This window comes from Solanum lycopersicum, chromosome 9 (genome assembly GCF_036512215.1).
Source record: "Solanum lycopersicum chromosome 9, SLM_r2.1".
NCBI classification, from domain to species: Eukaryota; Viridiplantae; Streptophyta; class Magnoliopsida; order Solanales; family Solanaceae; genus Solanum; species Solanum lycopersicum.
This window is the reverse complement of record NC_090808.1, coordinates 42847058-42863732: the sequence shown is the minus strand read 5'-3', so window position 1 is coordinate 42863732 and position 16675 is coordinate 42847058. Positions and strand designations below refer to the sequence as shown.

The 16675-nt window shown below is 36.2% G+C and overlaps 2 protein-coding genes across 7 annotated transcripts; one reads left to right on the top strand and one right to left on the bottom strand.

The window, feature by feature from the left end:
- Positions 1–871: 871 nt before the first annotated feature.
- LOC101255236 (uncharacterized) lies at positions 872–16214 on the top strand. 6 transcript variants are annotated; one of them, XR_011211772.1, is made up of 11 exons: positions 872–1440; positions 1926–2075; positions 3520–3734; positions 3876–3946; positions 4027–4189; positions 5492–5681; positions 7456–7614; positions 7718–7806; positions 7966–8130; positions 15793–15902; positions 16147–16214. XR_011211772.1 is itself a non-coding variant. In XM_004246977.5 (9 exons), exons 1-9 carry the CDS (start codon positions 1089–1091, stop codon positions 8062–8064), a joined length of 1488 nt encoding a protein of 495 aa, XP_004247025.1. In that variant the 5' UTR covers positions 872–1088; the 3' UTR covers positions 8065–8496. The 6 variants fall into 6 exon arrangements, 1 of the variants encoding a protein (XP_004247025.1); XR_011211771.1 differs by having other exon boundaries at positions 15793–15974; XR_743162.4 differs by having other exon boundaries at positions 15793–16214.
- Positions 9234–16222, bottom strand: LOC101254936 (linoleate 9S-lipoxygenase-like). Its single transcript, XM_010327959.4, has 9 exons — positions 16030–16222; positions 15651–15937; positions 15332–15566; positions 14946–15254; positions 14771–14856; positions 11911–12000; positions 11458–11756; positions 11104–11367; positions 9234–10257 (listed from the first exon to the last, which is right to left on the bottom strand). The coding sequence occupies exons 1-9, from the start codon at positions 16220–16222 to the stop codon at positions 9489–9491; spliced, it is 2532 nt and encodes an 843-aa protein (XP_010326261.1). The 3' UTR covers positions 9234–9488.
- Between the last annotated feature and the right edge of the window lie 453 nt (positions 16223–16675).

The window sequence follows — 16675 nt, the reverse complement described above, 5'->3', positions numbered from 1 at the left end:
AAGTCAGCGCATTAAGAACTTTTTTTTCAAGCCAAAAAATTATTTTAAAAACACTATTCATCTTCTTAGCTCTTTCTTTGTGATTATCACATCCACCACACACCATCAACCCACCGCCGTTGTATCATTGCCATTAATCATATTAAAATCGAAGTAATTTTTAATTTTTCAGATTTGAAAATCAGTACAATCTTTATCTTCTTCTCATTCTATTTCTTTTGATCCAATAGTTAAATTTTTAGTATCACAAAATAATTACTCTATTTCTTGTTCATATATTTGAATCCTCTGCACATACAAAGAACGCAAAAAAAAAAATTCCATTATTAGTTATAAATTGACTTTTTTAGAAGTAAAGAAGAGAAAAAGATAGTGCTTTATAAACTAATTTTTTTCAATATCATTAACTTCTTTTGAAAGTGTTTCTTGAAAAGACGATAGAGTGAAAAAAAGGATTGAGGTTGGGGCGGGTGGGGTAAAGTGGATGGACAATCTAATGGGGGGTGGAGGAGCAGTTGGGGTTGGGATGTGTGGAGGTGGAGAAGACGTCTGGATTGGTTGGGTGAAGAAGATAGGTGAGTTTCTTGAAAATTAAAAGTGTTGAATTTCTTTTTGAAACATATTTATTATTTGAGTTTCAAGTGTCATATGTTATTAGTTTAGAATTATTTTTTATATATATTACATGTGTCTTTGTTTAATTCGTCACTATGACACGTTATCAAATAAGCGTATTGCACACACTTTATATTTTTGAATAATTGTTAAAAATTAAAATAATGAAAAAATGACATAAGAAAACCCAATCTAAGATATCTAAAATGAACAAAATTTTAGTTAAAATATCTAAGTAAAGCTTGGTGCCAATTTTAAGGAGAACTGATGAATTAGGATAATGAAAAATATGTTATTATTTTTTACAAATTAAAAAGTAAGAAAATGAAACATATATTTTTTAATTTCAACACTTGTTAATATCTTTCCCTCGTTCTCTGCCGTTTCTTCTCTGTCCTGGCTGTTCGGTGATGCAAGTGTTCAACGTTTGCACACTGACAGTAAAAGCAATCTGAAACAGGAAATCCACAAAAATGGCAGCAATGTGCTACAAAATTTCTATAAACTCTAATATCAATACCAATGGCCTACTTTCACCTCCCCCAAACAAATTACACTCACATCTTTTACTCTCAAATCAAAAATTTTGTGGCCGCAGGACCCTTGCAAGTCCACCTTTTTCATTGATACGAAGTAAAAAATGTTGGCATGGATCACTTCGAGTTTCGAATTCGAGTCAGTCTTCGGCGTCTAACTCCTTCGATGTTGTCATAGTTGGTGCCGGAATCATTGGATTGACCATCGCACGCCACTTGCTCCTTGCCTCAGATCTCTCCGTCGCCCTAGTTGATGCTGCTGTTCCTTGCTCTGGCGCAACTGGAGCAGGTAAAAGTGTATTGAAGATCTTATACATTGGAATGAAATGGGCCAAATACTGCAAAATGGATATTGAGGATTTATATGCTGACCCAACTAGGTTTGGGATGGAGAAGTAGTAGTGGTAGTAGTTATTGTTCTATAGCCGAAACCTACTAGTTTGGGTTCAAGGTTTAGTATGCTGTATATATTAACTTAGTATGCTATCAATCTTGAGTTTAGTCAATTAACGAGCTATATTAGTGTACTGATTGAAGATAGATTAACCACAAAGATCAACTGAATAAGTAGGTCAATGGTCTGTCAAACACTTAAGTTGAAGAGTTTATTTGTTTCTATAATAAGTACTACAAGTGTTGTAATTCCTTATTCTCTCACTTGAGAATTATGGAGAACATCTCTATCTGCTGATATTCCTATTGTTCCCAGTGAGTTGAGTGATTGATTGTAGATTTTCTTTATTGTTTCTCATTTGAGCTGGTTTACCATTCTAGGTCAAGGATACATATGGAAAGCACACAAAACACCCGGTACTGAGAAATGGGACTTAATGATGAGAAGCCACCAATTATGGGAGAGCCTAGCCAAGAGAATTCAACTTCAAGGGATGGATCCTTTAGAGGTACTTGGCTGGAAGAAAACAGGTGATTTATATCCTTCCTAATATCTGCTTTCAGTCATTCTACTGCCACTATCTTTAGTCAACTTACATCCACCGGGTGCTTCTTTATGACTTTAGGAATGGGCCGACCTTTATCATGTTATATGTCTTGTTTTCTGTTCTATCTTGTTTTTATGTTTGATGCCCGTGAACTGGTGGTTACCTAGAAGCTTATGCAATATAAATATAAGGAGATTATCTCGAAATCGAAGGTGGATATGATTCTGACCAATGAGGTTTTTAGCTCTACAAAGCAGCCAAAGGGGTTAGAATCGGATGGATCAATGCTGAAATATCACATTATTTTCCTGTCTTTTTAGAAAAAAACATTTTCAACACTGAGGAGGTATGTTCCTCCTTAATGATATGCATACTAAATTGTGAATATTTTTCCTTTTTTTTTTCTGGAAAATTCATTTCGAAATGACAAAAGGTGGTATATTTTAGAACATCAGTGACCAGTCAGGAAGATTCAGGATTGAGACAGTTCTGGTAAATGCCAAAGTTAAAGGAACCTCATATTTGTTGAGTCTTTCTCTTTTTGATAGACTTTTTGACAACAGAGACCCCAAACATTCTTTCAGTCTGTTTAAATTGTTAGTTTTGGATTCTTTGTGAATATTCTAGAATATGTGTAATCATGGTAGGTAGCTTAATTATTTCCTGGTGTTGATTTCCTTTCCTTTTTAGGACATGTAATTACTTAAATCCCAATAACTTGACTGCTTGAGGAATAATCAAGCTGAGTTTCTCTCATTTTTTTTCTCCTGTTCCATAGTTGAATTGTCCCACACTGGTTGAAGGAATGAGTCGTTGTCTCCTTATATAGTCTTGAGAACTTTCCATCTCAAGAGCTAACTTTTCAGATTGATTGAGGCCCAAAGTCCATTTTCTTTAACATGGGAGCACCATATTAGAGCCAAACCCATCCCTGTTCTTGGTTTACCCAATGCTGGGACCCCATTAATGTCATTCACACTTTAGTTGATAGGCCTGAAGGGTGGGGGTTAGATCGTTGTTTCACTTTAGTTGAGGGAATAGGAAGTATATCCTTATATGCTCTTGGGAAATTCTCATTGCATGAGCAGTTTTGGTGAGGTATGCCTAAGGTCTAATTTTTTTACAACTAACAATGTGGATTTTCTCCAGTGTCCATTGAAGGCAACTTTCCATTTCCCTTTTTTCAGTATACATCCCTTTTTCTGTAAAATGCAATTTAGAAAGCAATTTTTTTTTGATATCTCCTCATTTAGAGGGAGGGTGTGGTGTTTTCTCTTTCTTGAGTCTTGTCCATGTGATTCCTTATACCTATTTCACATGCATAGGCTAAGGGAAAACCTTTCTTCTGTAATTATCGTTACAATTCCACTCCATCATATTAAAGATTTTAGGGGAAACCACTGAGTGAAGTTCTTATCATCTGATAGGAAGCCTTTTAGTAAGTAAAACAACAGATGAGTCAGCAATATTAAAAAGGAGGGTGGAGGAGCTATCACAGGAGGGATTGAGAGCTGAGTTCTTGTCCTCCAATGACTTGCTATCAGAAGAACCGGAACTTGTGGTTGAGAAGGAAGGTGGGGCAGCTTTTTTCCCGGATGATTACCAATTAGACGCTCATCGTACTGTTGCATTTATTGAGAAGGTTTGTTCCCTTTCCTTCTTTCTATCTTTCTTCCTCTCTCTTCCACTTTGATTCATTCTTTAGGAATAAGCTTTCATGCTATCTTACAAATCCTATATATTCTCAAATTGATAATTACTTGATTTTTTTATCATTGTCCAGGGTAACAGGCATTTTGCTGTGGAAGGGAGATATGCTGAATTTTATCATGAACCCGCTATTGGATTAGTTAGGTTTGACAGTTTCCATATTTACTGATGTTTGAACTCTTTCTGGTCAGTATGATCACTAATAATAAATTTAATAAATTCAGACATGGAAATAGCTGCGAGGTTGGAGCTATTCAAACTTCCAAGAATACATTGCACAGTAAGAAGGCTGTTGTGATTGCAGCAGGTTGTTGGACTGGGTCTTTGATGCACGACCTGATTAAGCAACCAGATATTGACCTCGACCTTCCCATAAAGCCTCGAAAGGTTTTGGATAAGATGTAACATGCCCATTGAATTATTTATTTTGTTGCATTTGTTTGTTATCTTATTTTCTTATTGAGGATCTAATAAAGGGTTAAAAGAAAAGTAGATTTAAATATTTTTCAAAGAAAACCATATTGTTTGTTGAATGTTTATAGATGCACAAGTTCTAGTCATCTATCCCATAACTACAACCAATTGGTACATCAGATGGAGGAGGGGATGCATGGAAGTGAACTAGGGTGAAATACACCCATTCACATGCTGATGCTCATATGCCAGCCCAAACCAGACCATTACTGTTATATCTTATTTCTTTCTTGGCACTCTGTCATTGTTTACATTATTGTCACTATATTATTAAGAACTTCATTTTCTTCTCCTGCCGATTGGGTGAGGGTGGGGGGTTGAATTGGGAGAGTCGTGTCTGATTTGGTTCTTCACATGCATATGCTAATCTGTACTCTGTAGCCACCATTTCTTACTCGTCCCTCTCTGTTAGGGCTTCAGACCATTTCTTTAACTTCAGCTGATGCCTTGTTTTGCCTAATTTAGTTTTCAGGTCCTGGATATTAGGCAACATTAATTCATACGATATTTAAAAGTAAACATGTGAGTATTTGTGGGTATGTGACTGGATGCTCACCTGGTACTGTATGAACTACTCTTTCTTGTCAACTTTTGTTTGATCCCTGCCTACCCCTTCCTGTGGATCAGTTTCTTGTTAATTCATATATCCATTAATTCTATGGAGGGGTTGCTACATAACCCTAGTTAAAAATTAAATCTGGAAACAAAAAGGAAGAGCATGAAAAGAGAGAAGAGAAATGAAATCAAAAGTTGCTCCAAGACTTCTCATCTCAGCGCATGGAATCTGTATTCCTTTATCCCTTTAGCTGTTTATTAACTTCAAATGAGATATTGTTTTACAAGCTCAAGATAGACACTCAGCAGTTAGAAGAATCCAATGCTCTTAATGGTCTGTCTGTCTAAATCAGCCTTAAAAGAATCCAAGGTTCTCGATTGTGTCTGTATGTACATATTTTTCAAGAGTTCCCTTCTAAACCTATCCACCTCAAATAGGGAAGTCATTAAGTGAATATTAATATAGAAAAGGTGAAAACTGACGGCCAGAAGAGAAGCATGTAATGTATGATGGCAATTTGATTAATCTTTCTATGTATGGATCTGCCTCCTTGTCATAAACTTTTTGCTGGAAACCTTTTCTTGTGCCTACTTTTCAATAGATTCAACCCTATATATTTGATATTTACAAGTGAAGCTATATTTTGCCTCTGTAAACAGGGTCACTTGCTTGTGATAGAGAATTTCAAGTCATTCAAGCTGAATCATGGAATTATGGAGGCAGGTTATACCAAGCATCAGTCGGCAACCCTTAAAGCTACTTCATCTGATTCAGGGCCTGTCTATAATGCACAAGATTTGTCTGTTTCAATGACGGCAACTATGGATGCATCAGGCAATCTCGTCCTTGGTAAACTATATCCTGTTGTTGAATTATGAATCCTTCTGTGTTTTACCCACAACCAGTATGTCTAACCCAATTCAGCTAGATGTGAGTAGTTCCAAGCTCCATAGCACCCTTTTTCCTCCCTTATAATGCAAAGTATTAAGGAGTCGTTTTGGTGTGAGGAATACAAATAAATACTCTTGGGATAAAAAATAGTCCAGGGATAAAATTTTGGTCTCTTATTTGGTTGTCAAGTTTGGGATAACTTATCCCACCATTTATACCATATGATGGGATAAGTTATCTAAAAAATATGGTGGGATAACTTATCCTAGGATAGCTAACCCCGGGATGATTAATCTTGGATAACTTGTTCCCAACCAAACGACGTGCTTTTTTTTATGAAGAAAAGGATTTCATTAAAGAGCATCAGGGTGATGCTAATGGCAAAAGTGTACAAAGAAAGAGAGTTTGTTCTCATACACGAGTAAGCTTCGATCAAAGAGCTAACAAGATCCCAAAAACTGTCAACACTATTAACAGGAGACAGTAAGTAGCATTTAGTTTTTAGAGTATAGCTTAGAGTTGAGATCCCATCAAAGCATCTGCGATTTCTTCCATACAAGACACATCAACTTGAGGGAATGATCAATCAATTCAATTCCCAATATCTCCTCTTCTTCTTTTTTCTTCTTCTAATTTCTCATGGTACCAGAGTAGGCAGAGTTACTGAGATCGAATCTTACCGCCAACCATATCAAAGAGAATTTTCACGTGCTTGGCCCATGGAAAAAAATCAGGCCCGCACGTGAGGGGGCGTGTTGAGAATAAAATAAAAATGTGCTCTCTCTAACAGCTTAAGCTTTAGATGAGATGGTCACACACTTCAACAATTATTATTATTATTGTTATGAAAAGTTCTGCATATTTGTACTGACATAAACGTCCACGATAAGGTCAAATTACTCCTAAAAAAGCAATAGTTTCAAAATCAACGTACTATCAAGGCTAAAACCTATTCGCGTTAGTAGATATCAGCTCTATGCATATTTTCCTCTGGTGTTTTCTATCTTTGGCTAATCTTACATTTGCTAAAGAGGTGGCACTTTATTTTATTTATTTGTTTTAGGTCTACAACTTGTATTTTTAACATAGATCTTTGCCTAGTTTCTCATATATTATTTGAAGGTATGGTAAATCCAACTAGGATATATCTCTTGTTGCATGTCTTGGCTAACTTCTCGGATATAATATTCATGATATCTAGAGCCGTTTAGACAACTTTCTCCAAAGTTGTTTGAAAACATATTTTCGGGGATAAGTTTGTGCAAAAGAAAACTGTGTTTGAATAGTCGTAGTTCTTTGAGGATTTGTGAGTGGAAGAAGAGCTTTTAAATGGAAATATACCTTCAAAGCTTCTCTCCATTGAAAAAACTTTCTGAAATAACTTTCTGCTAAAACTCCTTTGAAAAGCTAAACAGATGTGCTCTCTCGGAAAAAGGATCAACCTTTAACCTGTTTAATTTTGGTAGCTGCGGGCACTTTTCCCATTGTATGGTATCTGGTAGTCCATTTATATTGAATAAAATTGTAATGGAAGGAAAAGGAAATATCCATTTTGTGCTTCCTTTTATGTCATCTTAACAACTTGCTGAAAATTTGTAATCATAATCGCATGGCTTGGCAAGCTTTCTTTCTGTTCATCCATTTTTTTTTAAAAAAAATTTGAATCGTTGAAGGTAACTGTGGTTTATATAAATCTTCACTCATGTCTATTCACCAAGATCTTTTCTTGCAGGGAGTAGCCGACAACTTGTTGGGTTTAACACAGAGGTAGATGAATCTGTCATCAACCACATATGGCAGCGGGTTGGAGAGTTCATACCTGCTTTAAGACATGAATCTCTTGAAGATTTGCGTGAAAGCAGAGAAGTTAGAATAGGACTTAGACCTTACAGTAAGTGAAATCCAGAAACTTGTCTTGTAGCAATCATGTCTGAACTCCTAACATAATGCAAAGTTGCAAGCTTGCTCATGAGCTCGACTGTTTTTTGATTTAGTTCCTGACGGGAAGCCTGTCATTGGGCTTGTTCCTGGATTTTCAAACGTCTTTCTTGCTGCGGGGCATGAAGGAGAAGGACTATCACTGGTATTTTTCTCTGATCTGCTTCTGCAGATAAACTGAAAGACATCATTTTCTTATAAATATTGTCCCATTCATTTTAATTTGAAGTCAGCTGTTCTTGCTGACTTTCCGAGTTCTTATATTCTTCTAAGTTGATTTGTGGGCAATCTTTTCTCTTACCAGGCTCTCGGAACAGCGGAAATGATTGCTGATATGGTGTTGGGAAATCCTTCTAAAGTAGATGCAGCACCTTTTACTCTGCTAGGCCGGTGCTTCCACTAAATAGTGAACCCAATGCCATGATTGAGCATAAATAAAGCCGAAATTTGAATGCCCTCCACCCTGAAGGTCACATCATATTCTTATGTTACTGCTGCATGATGTTGCATTTTTGTTATAGCTTTTCTTTCTATCATTTCAGTGCAATAACTGAATAATGGGAAGTTACAACTGTTTATATTGGCATGTGGATTTATCAACAGAGATTGTAGCAATGATAAGTTGATGAATTGGCTCTGGCATGCAGTTAACAGATTTTGAATGAACAGAGATGTAGCTTCTATAGATAGAGACAAGCTAGAACTATTCCAGCAGGACTCATCTTCCCAGCTCTCCAACCATATGGCTCTTATGTAAACTAAAATAGCAAAATGCTTTTGCTGTGTTTGATATCCTTATGGATTTAGTGCTTGCAATGTTTCATTTTGAGTTCTATCTGTTCTAGCTCATGCATGTGCATTTGGGCTCATTTGTCTAGGAGTATTTTTCTTGTTGTTGTGTGTGTAGTGGGTTGGGGATCGGGGGTGGGGAGCTGAATTTGTGCAATTCAGTTGGTTCAGGTTGATCCAAGCTTTATGGGTCAATATCGGCAAAACCCAAGTCGACCCATCTATGAATATATTCTTAGCCCCTACCACTCAAGCCTGAGGGTTGAGCAGGTTATACTTTTGTGGTCTGATTTTGCCCCTATATTTAGCTAAAGGCTCATCTTTTAAGCTGTCAAATCCTGTAACCCTATTCTGTATAAAGGAAAAAGAAAAATGTTCTTCATGTGATTGTGTTCTCATGGATAAAATGCTCTCAATGTTTATTTGGAGTTCCAAGATTTTTTCTTCACTTAAATTTGTCAAAATAGTACTTGCTGTGTGAACTATAAGGGGTCGTTTGGTGTGAAGGATATTGCCACTTAATTTGTTGTTTGGTTGGCAAGTTCGAGATAAGTTATCCCAAGACTAATAATTAGTACCAGGATATGTTATCCCTTCCCTTGGGTGTTATAGTAATATCGGGATAACTTGTCCCAGGATAAAATGACTAAATGACAAAAATATCCCTTTAAACACTTTTTATAAATTACTTTTCACATTCATGAAGGGTAATTTTGTAAACACATGTTCTTAAGATTTATTATTTTGAATGCAACAAACCGAAAACTCAATAAAAAAATAATCTTAGCATAACTAATCTTATCATAACTAATCCCATCATAACTTATTCAATTATAACTGATCCCATCATAACTTGAATTCAAACCAAACGACTCCTGAGCATTAGGAGATTGTTAAGGCTCTTCTGTCTGTCCTTTTTTATTTTTTGTAAGTATTTACATTTGTTTATACCAGAGGCTTTACATGGGGTATGTTGATGTTGTACTTACACTAAAGGCCTATGAGACACTCATTGATAGATTATTTTATAATAGTGATTCACATGGATATGCTATTAGGTATCCCTATAGCTGTGATACCCTGACATGATTTAACATTGGAGACCGCAGGGCGCAGAAGCTTGTATGGTATATTGGAGGGGCCCCGTCTGTTCTTAAGTTTGGGATCTGCATTTCTTTCAACTATCCTTTTATCCACTTTGTTCAGTTCCTCTGCAAATTGCTGAAACCTTTGCTTTACCCATACATCATCTATCCAATTTGGAGATTGTTGTTGACCCAAGTATACTTCATCAGATGTAGGCGCCGAGAGTACCTCTAATAGTGCCATATAGAGGGTAGTTTCAGAGCTGTTGGGTAACATCTTGAGGAAGAACTTATCTGGGTCATGGAGAAACTCTGCGAACTCTTTTGTCCCTTCCATCGGGATGAAATTCCGACATTTGATAGGGCGATTTAGTGGATGACCCACGTATTCATATTGTCCAAAGTTAACTGAAGCATGAAGACCTGAGGAAATCCATATAAGGGTTGTGAGAGCCTCTACTAGGTCAGAGAGAGTAGTCATTGGGTACCACCATGTTTCATTACACTTGTCTCCATGGCCAATTTTCTTAATCTCCGACCACCATTCTTGGATCTCATGGTCAAATCTCAGGGAATTATCATCCTTGTAAAAATGTAGACAATAATCATTTACCCATCTCTTTGTTGCTACCCAAATTTCTAGTCCATCTCTACCATATGGATAATCTTCAAAGAGAAGCTGAACGCCAGCCAGGCAATCTGGGTTATGGAAGGCCATGCCTCTGCGAGTTTAATCAATGTGTTATATTGTAGTAGTAATAGTAGCTATAATGTACATCAGCAGATTTAGGGATGATGGAGAAAAATGTTTTCAATTATTTATTTTATCTAAAAAAAAAAAAGGAGAAAAATGTTATCATATTTACTTTGGGAAATCATTCTGGATCATTTTCCATGTATGTTCTAATATAGAATTAGCTGAAATATGGTACTATTATACAAGCTGGAAGATAGTGTATGAAAATGGTGTTCTCTAGTGACAATTCTGAGTATGATAAGTTAGTAATAGTGTCTAGAAACTGGAAGATAGTGTATGAAAATGGTGTTCTCTAGTGACAATTCTGAGTATGAAAAGTTAGTAATAGTGTCTAGTTGTTGGCCTAAAGCATGGATTTGGAGTAAGAATTAGGATACATCAAAAAATGATGAAGGTTTAAGCTTGGGACTTCCATGTTGGAGGTCTCAAGTTCGAAACTCTTGCCGGCGAAAGTAAGGAGTTTGCCTTCTGGATCGAGCTCGTCGCTCCAGGTTTGCCTAGTGCGGGTTACCTCTTCTATGTGATTTGCGAGCTATTGCATAGGAGCGGGGTTTTTTACCATGTGTGCACGCAAAAGGAAAGCAGTTGCGGGTTTCCCTTGTCATAAAAAAAAAGTTGTGGAAAATAAGAAGATTTTCACCCATAAGTGGAAAATGTAGTTTTCTTTCTTTTGATGGAATTTTTTTTGTTGGAGAAAGCATTTTCAACAATTTGAGATGACTAACATTGAAAAATAATTTCATGAAGACACGTATATTCGTATACCAAACAATTTGTTAGGTCACTCAGTTCATATCTCCTGCTAGCATACCTTTTCAGCAAGTCACCAGGGAGGCTTTGCTCATCAAATCTCCAATCCTTGTAGAGTGAAGAAGATAGTTCCATAGATACTTCACCAGAATAAAGGGTCTTCTCAATGATTCCTCCACCTTTTAAGACAGTACTTCGAGCCAATGCATTAATATGCATAGTGTCCTTGAAGTGAGGATCCAATAACCTGTGAATTGGGTGCATAACACTCAACTGCCTTCTGGTGGCAATAATGAATGGCTCTACAACGGCATGAGTTTTTAGCCTACAATTTAATATACCCATGAATAATGGAAGTAGTCAAATTTGGAAGCTCAATGACATGGCAATTGCTACGTGATTTTAGTGATTTTACCAATGGCTGATTAGCTGATGATAACCAGAATCATTCACTCCCACATGAGCTTTAGCAAACTGCCATAAGGCTGCCTCTGATCCATTGCCCCCTGGACGAAATACCCTCTGAATCTCAGTGCCACGTGAAAGCCCTGGTAAACTTAGTTCTATAGCAAGTGGCTTTAGCGTGTCATCATCCTTTAAGAAAAGTAGAGTCCTGGATGCATAGGCGCACACACCATTTTTGTTTATTTTTCCTAAAAATGGCATGAGATAGTTGTGGTGGTCCAAGATGAAAATCCTCCATTGGTTCATTGCCTGCAAAATTGAACTGAACTCTTTATGAAATTTTCAATGTTTGTTGAAGCTCTTTCCAGCAACATTCATGGATATTATCTTTTCCTCCATCGGATGATGTTTCATGGGTTAGTTCCTTCAAAATGACCATGTAATTAGTCTAAAACGTACTTACTTCTTGAAGAGTGAGACCATCAAGGTTATGTTCTATGTGTGATCGTCTTATTGAACTCCATATTCCATTCTTGCTTCTTGGTGGAAAAGCCTGTGATGTCAAAACACATCCAACAAGATTTGAAACTTATAACACACTTTACTGCGATAGAACCAAGAGCAATTTTAAAACATAGTCAAAAGTCGTGTAAATTTGGGCTCATTTTCTCAAAGAAAATTTGTGTACGTGCGCCCCAACCCCCTCATGATGGAACTCCGTTAATGGAAGGGGACATATGAGTATGACTGGGCCAAAAGTTTTTGTTAGTACAAAATTGAGTAAACTTAGATAGTACAAGGGGATTAGTCAAACACAATCTACTAATCAAATATTATACATAACACGTCTAAAATCTTATTCTTTGGTCAATAGAATATGTGGACTCATAAATAGGTTTGTGTTTTATAATTATTCATCTAATCCTCTTATTTCTCATAAGGGAGAATACATAAAGACTTCCATAAACTACTACTCAATTTTTTTAAAAAAAAAAAAAACACTAAATTTTTACGAGGTCCTCTATTTACCTTCTATAGTTGTTCAAAGTGGTATTTCCTTTCCGATCCATGTGGAATTTGCAGTGCTTGCACAACCGTTCACTGTGCGTGAAAAACTCCTTAATTATTGTAATTTACAATCGGAAAAGGGCTCAAAATACCCTTGAACTATTGGAAATGATACAAAAATACCCTCCGTTAACCTATTGACTCTATAATATCCTTGATGTCTTATGGCCCTATAATGCTCTTATCACAAACAACTCCATTAACAAATATAATTAGAGTTTTCATTTAATACATGGCAGCCTGTGATTCGTTGGAAAATCTAAACAAATTAAATCCCAACCCACACCCGAATCCACCTATTAATCACTCGCCCCATCTAGAATCTCCAATTCCCCTTGCGTTTCTGTCCATAAAAGAAACATTGATTCAAGGTCAAAAAAAATTGTGATAGATGAATCAAAAGATCCAAATAAGTAAAATACATGATTCAATTTTTTATAACAATTATGAAGAACCTGTCACTTTCTACCTCATAGATAAATTCTCCAAGAAATTCCTTAAGTATGCATAGTTGTGGAATTGATCTGGACATATTGACACTTCATTTCAGCAACTATACAATAATGGATATGAAATGCAACACCCAAAATATTCATAAGTCGATAATTGATTTTGGACTAAGATAGTTTGGTGCAATATAACGGACATTAAGAAAGAGGTTTCTCATGAAAATAAAGTACACAATGGTGAGAAGTTTGAAAAAATCAGAACATATCTTGCAGGTTTGAAAAATGTTTGGTCTGCAAAGGGAAGCACCCTCAAATTGATTCTCAAAAATCTAACAAGCCACCAAGAGCAAGGAGTAAGTCTTTTGATGAAACGTCTTTTTAAACATAGAATTAGAAATTCAAAAAATCTTAGCTATGTTCTTGAAGAATGAGAAAAATTCCCATCGCAGAAGAAAAGAGAAAATGGACCTAGTTTATAAATTTACTCTTTATATGAGTTTTCTAGTTGGATTGGGTAGAAATTAATGGTTGGATCCATATTTAGATTTAATTTAATTTGTTTAGATTAATGAAAATTTTAACGAATCACATGCTGCCACATATTAAATGAAAACTCTAACTTTATATGTTAACAGAGCTGTTTGTGATAAGGTTATTATAGAGCAGTAATATTGACTCAAAGGTATTATAAAGCCAATAGGCAACGGAGGTTTATTTGTATACCAATTTCAATAATCCAAGGCCCTTTTTTGATTTACAATTTCTTATACTCTTTAACTACTCGCTCCCTTTTTCTCTTCTCCCACCGACCGCCTCCACCTACCCTACCACCAGTGTAGCACCAACAAAATCCACTCCTCCAACTCCTTCTGGTTCTCCTTATAAGATTACTCCCCCCCCCCCCAGTTGCTTAGTAAAATTCATATTTTCAATGAAATCTATCAAACATGTGCTCGTACAAAACTGGTTTGACCACCTTATTTGAAATCTCAGATTGCTGATGGGAAGTAAATATATTAAGGATATGCAATCAAAGTATCATCTCTTTGAAACTCCACAAACTCTTTATCTTTTCATCTCTTCTTTTGTCCTTTGCTAACTTTTTTTATTTTTGTAACTTGTCAATATTAAATCAAGACACTAGAGAAGAAAGCAAATGAAATAAATTTACCGATGACATGCTTTTCTGTCCCACAGGATCATCAACCACAATCTTATATGACATTTATTTGAGATTCATGCCATCTAAGAAATGGGAAAAAAATAATAATCAGGTTTTGGGGTAAGAAGAAATGGGGGAGTGGAGTGTGCCACTCTTAGTGAATAAAGAAAAAAGGATAAAGAAGGAATTGGTTTGGGGGAGGACTTCTGATATAAACAAGTATTAGTAACTGCTTAGGGAGGTGTCTTGAAAGAAGAAGATGGATTCAGGGGGATATGAAAAAAGGGGTCCTTTTTTCACTTTTATTTTAATTGGTTGGATGATTATATGAAATGGAGAGCTGAGTTTACTTGTTTGGGACTGAGGCGGAGTTGTTCTTGTTTGCTTTAGTATACCAAAAATCTGGTTCTCGTTTTAGTGTGGTAATATGTTTATTTCGAACAAGTCCGGGGATTGGTTTTTTGTTTTGGGGGTGGGTAGTTGGTGCATATATAGGAGGTACCGTTGCAAAGCTTAGATGTTCTTTTGAATATGAGACTAGCTTAGAGAGATCGATCTTTATGTGTTCTCCCTTCTCATAAAATTCATTCACTATCGTCATGAGAAAGCACTTCTCTTGAGAGGTTAAAACTCATCATATATACCTGCAAACACTGAATAACAGCTGCATTGATTCCTGCAAGCATCTGGCGCCCAAACTCCTTATCATCCTTCCATGCCAATTCGTTCCCTGTGCATGAAATTATCCAAGACATGAAACAAAACTTGTCTTGGAGAAGGAAGATTCAAGAACCTTTATATTCATAAAACCAGCATCACCTGCAAATAACTGAGGCATTGGGAACTTTGCAGTATAATCTTTTATTCCTTGTCCAATCTCCTTCAAAATCTCTTTTGGTAGATGATCTTCCAATTTCTTTACCATCCATTCTTCCACCCCTTGGCTTTTCTTCCCCGAAAATAGCTCTTTGATCTTGTTGAATGACTTGAGTTGGTTGGTTTGAGAACCAACAAAGTGCAAAGTTGCCTGGATCACTTTCTTCGCAAACTCTGATTGTTTCTGGGGGCTAAATCTTTCATCCGGAGGGATGCAGGTAGACATATTGAACATCATCTCCTTCACATTTTCTGTTTGAAGAGTAATAAGGTTCGTATGATTTCTGTGACCAGAAAAAAGTTATATTAGAAGGGAGAAAATTTCTTGCCTGAGTCAATATGTGGTTCACCAGTTTTTCCTCTCCTTGGATATGGATAGTGAATTGAACCTCCTAAAATAGGTCCTTCCCCTCTCTGAGGATCACCGAGATCATTATAGAAATCATAGCCATAAGCCCGATGCCATTCTCTAATTCTCCCTTCAATTCCATCTCCTCTCAATGTATCAAGTTCTTGTTTCCTCAGTTGCAGCAGACCATTTGGTGTTTGGCTTGGAAGATAACACTAAAACTCATAAGATGATCAAAGACACTAGCTACATATCTGTTGCTGAAAGATACTACATGTTACGAGAAATGGTTTACTCACAGTATTTGAGAAGAAAATCCTTTCCTTTTGCATTAAATGATTGGAATATATCCAAGAATTGCATTCAAAATGAACTATTTGTTTGAATTCAACTTGGAGAGACAGTGATTGAAGAAAAAACTTGTCTTTGTGTTGGTTCCAGATGACAAAAGCTCCTGGAAATCCAAAATCTCGGTCAGCCTCAAATGTCAATTCATACTTAATACATGTGATGCCATTAATCTTGTTCTGGATACGTTTCCCATGATTCAGGTACACTCCTTGACTCAGCTTTCCTTTCCCCGTACCTATCCAAATGGAAGAAGGAACAGAAGCAAGTATATTGTAAGTGATAGCAAAAACTAGTTGTCATAGTTATACATATATCAAGTTAGCTCACATGAGTCATTGAGACTATATAATTGAATACAAATAGGTTTTGCAAGGCCTGATTTTGCATGAGTATGTTGTATAATGATTTCTCCTTTAATGGACTCCGCATGTTTCGTGCTTTCAGACAGTTGAGCCTTGACACTTCCTTGAAAGTTATTCAAACAATCAATCATCCTTGAACGTTGTCTCGTATGTACCATGGCTGGTGTCCAAATAGTATCTGAAATTTTCTGATCTTCCACTTTATAAATGATATATAGAGAAAGGTAATGTGAGGAGATGAATTTACATGATGAAGAAAGATAGTCATAGCTTGAGTTTTTAGCATCGCATCAGATTCATTGCCTTGCTTTGAGGTTTTCTTGCTAGTACTCCACCAGATTCTTATATGCTAAAGCACTAAAGCTTATTTTACTAGAGGTATGTATGCCTTTGAGTCCTTACAAGTTCCCATTTCTATGGGTTCAACATATAATATAATATATATACATTTCAAAAAAAAATTTAACTAGTCTAGTGTTAAAGAATTTATAGGCCTCTACATATAAGGGATTGTGGGGATAGAATGAGTACAATAGGATAGAATATATTTCATGTTTAAGTATTTAAAGGTCCTATTGTTATTTCAAAATTAAATCTTTACTATTTTTATC

Bases quoted from the DNA above. Each gene is read 5' to 3' on its own strand.
- LOC101254936 (XM_010327959.4), bottom strand. From the start codon at position 16,222: ATGGTACATACGAGACAACGTTCAAGGATGATTGATTGTTTGAATAAC. The intron at 15,938-16,029 runs GTGAGCTAACTT...CCATTTGGATAG, and splicing joins ATATAGTCTCAATGACTCAT to GTACGGGGAAAGGAAAGCTG. The intron at 11,368-11,457 runs GTAAAATCACTA...ATTAAATTGTAG, and splicing joins CATCAGCTAATCAGCCATTG to GCTAAAAACTCATGCCGTTG.
- LOC101255236 (XM_004246977.5), top strand. From the start codon at position 1,089: ATGGCAGCAATGTGCTACAAAATTTCTATAAACTCTAATATCAATACC. The intron at 1,441-1,925 runs GTAAAAGTGTAT...TTACCATTCTAG, and splicing joins CTCTGGCGCAACTGGAGCAG to GTCAAGGATACATATGGAAA. The intron at 7,807-7,965 runs GTATTTTTCTCT...TTCTCTTACCAG, and splicing joins AAGGAGAAGGACTATCACTG to GCTCTCGGAACAGCGGAAAT.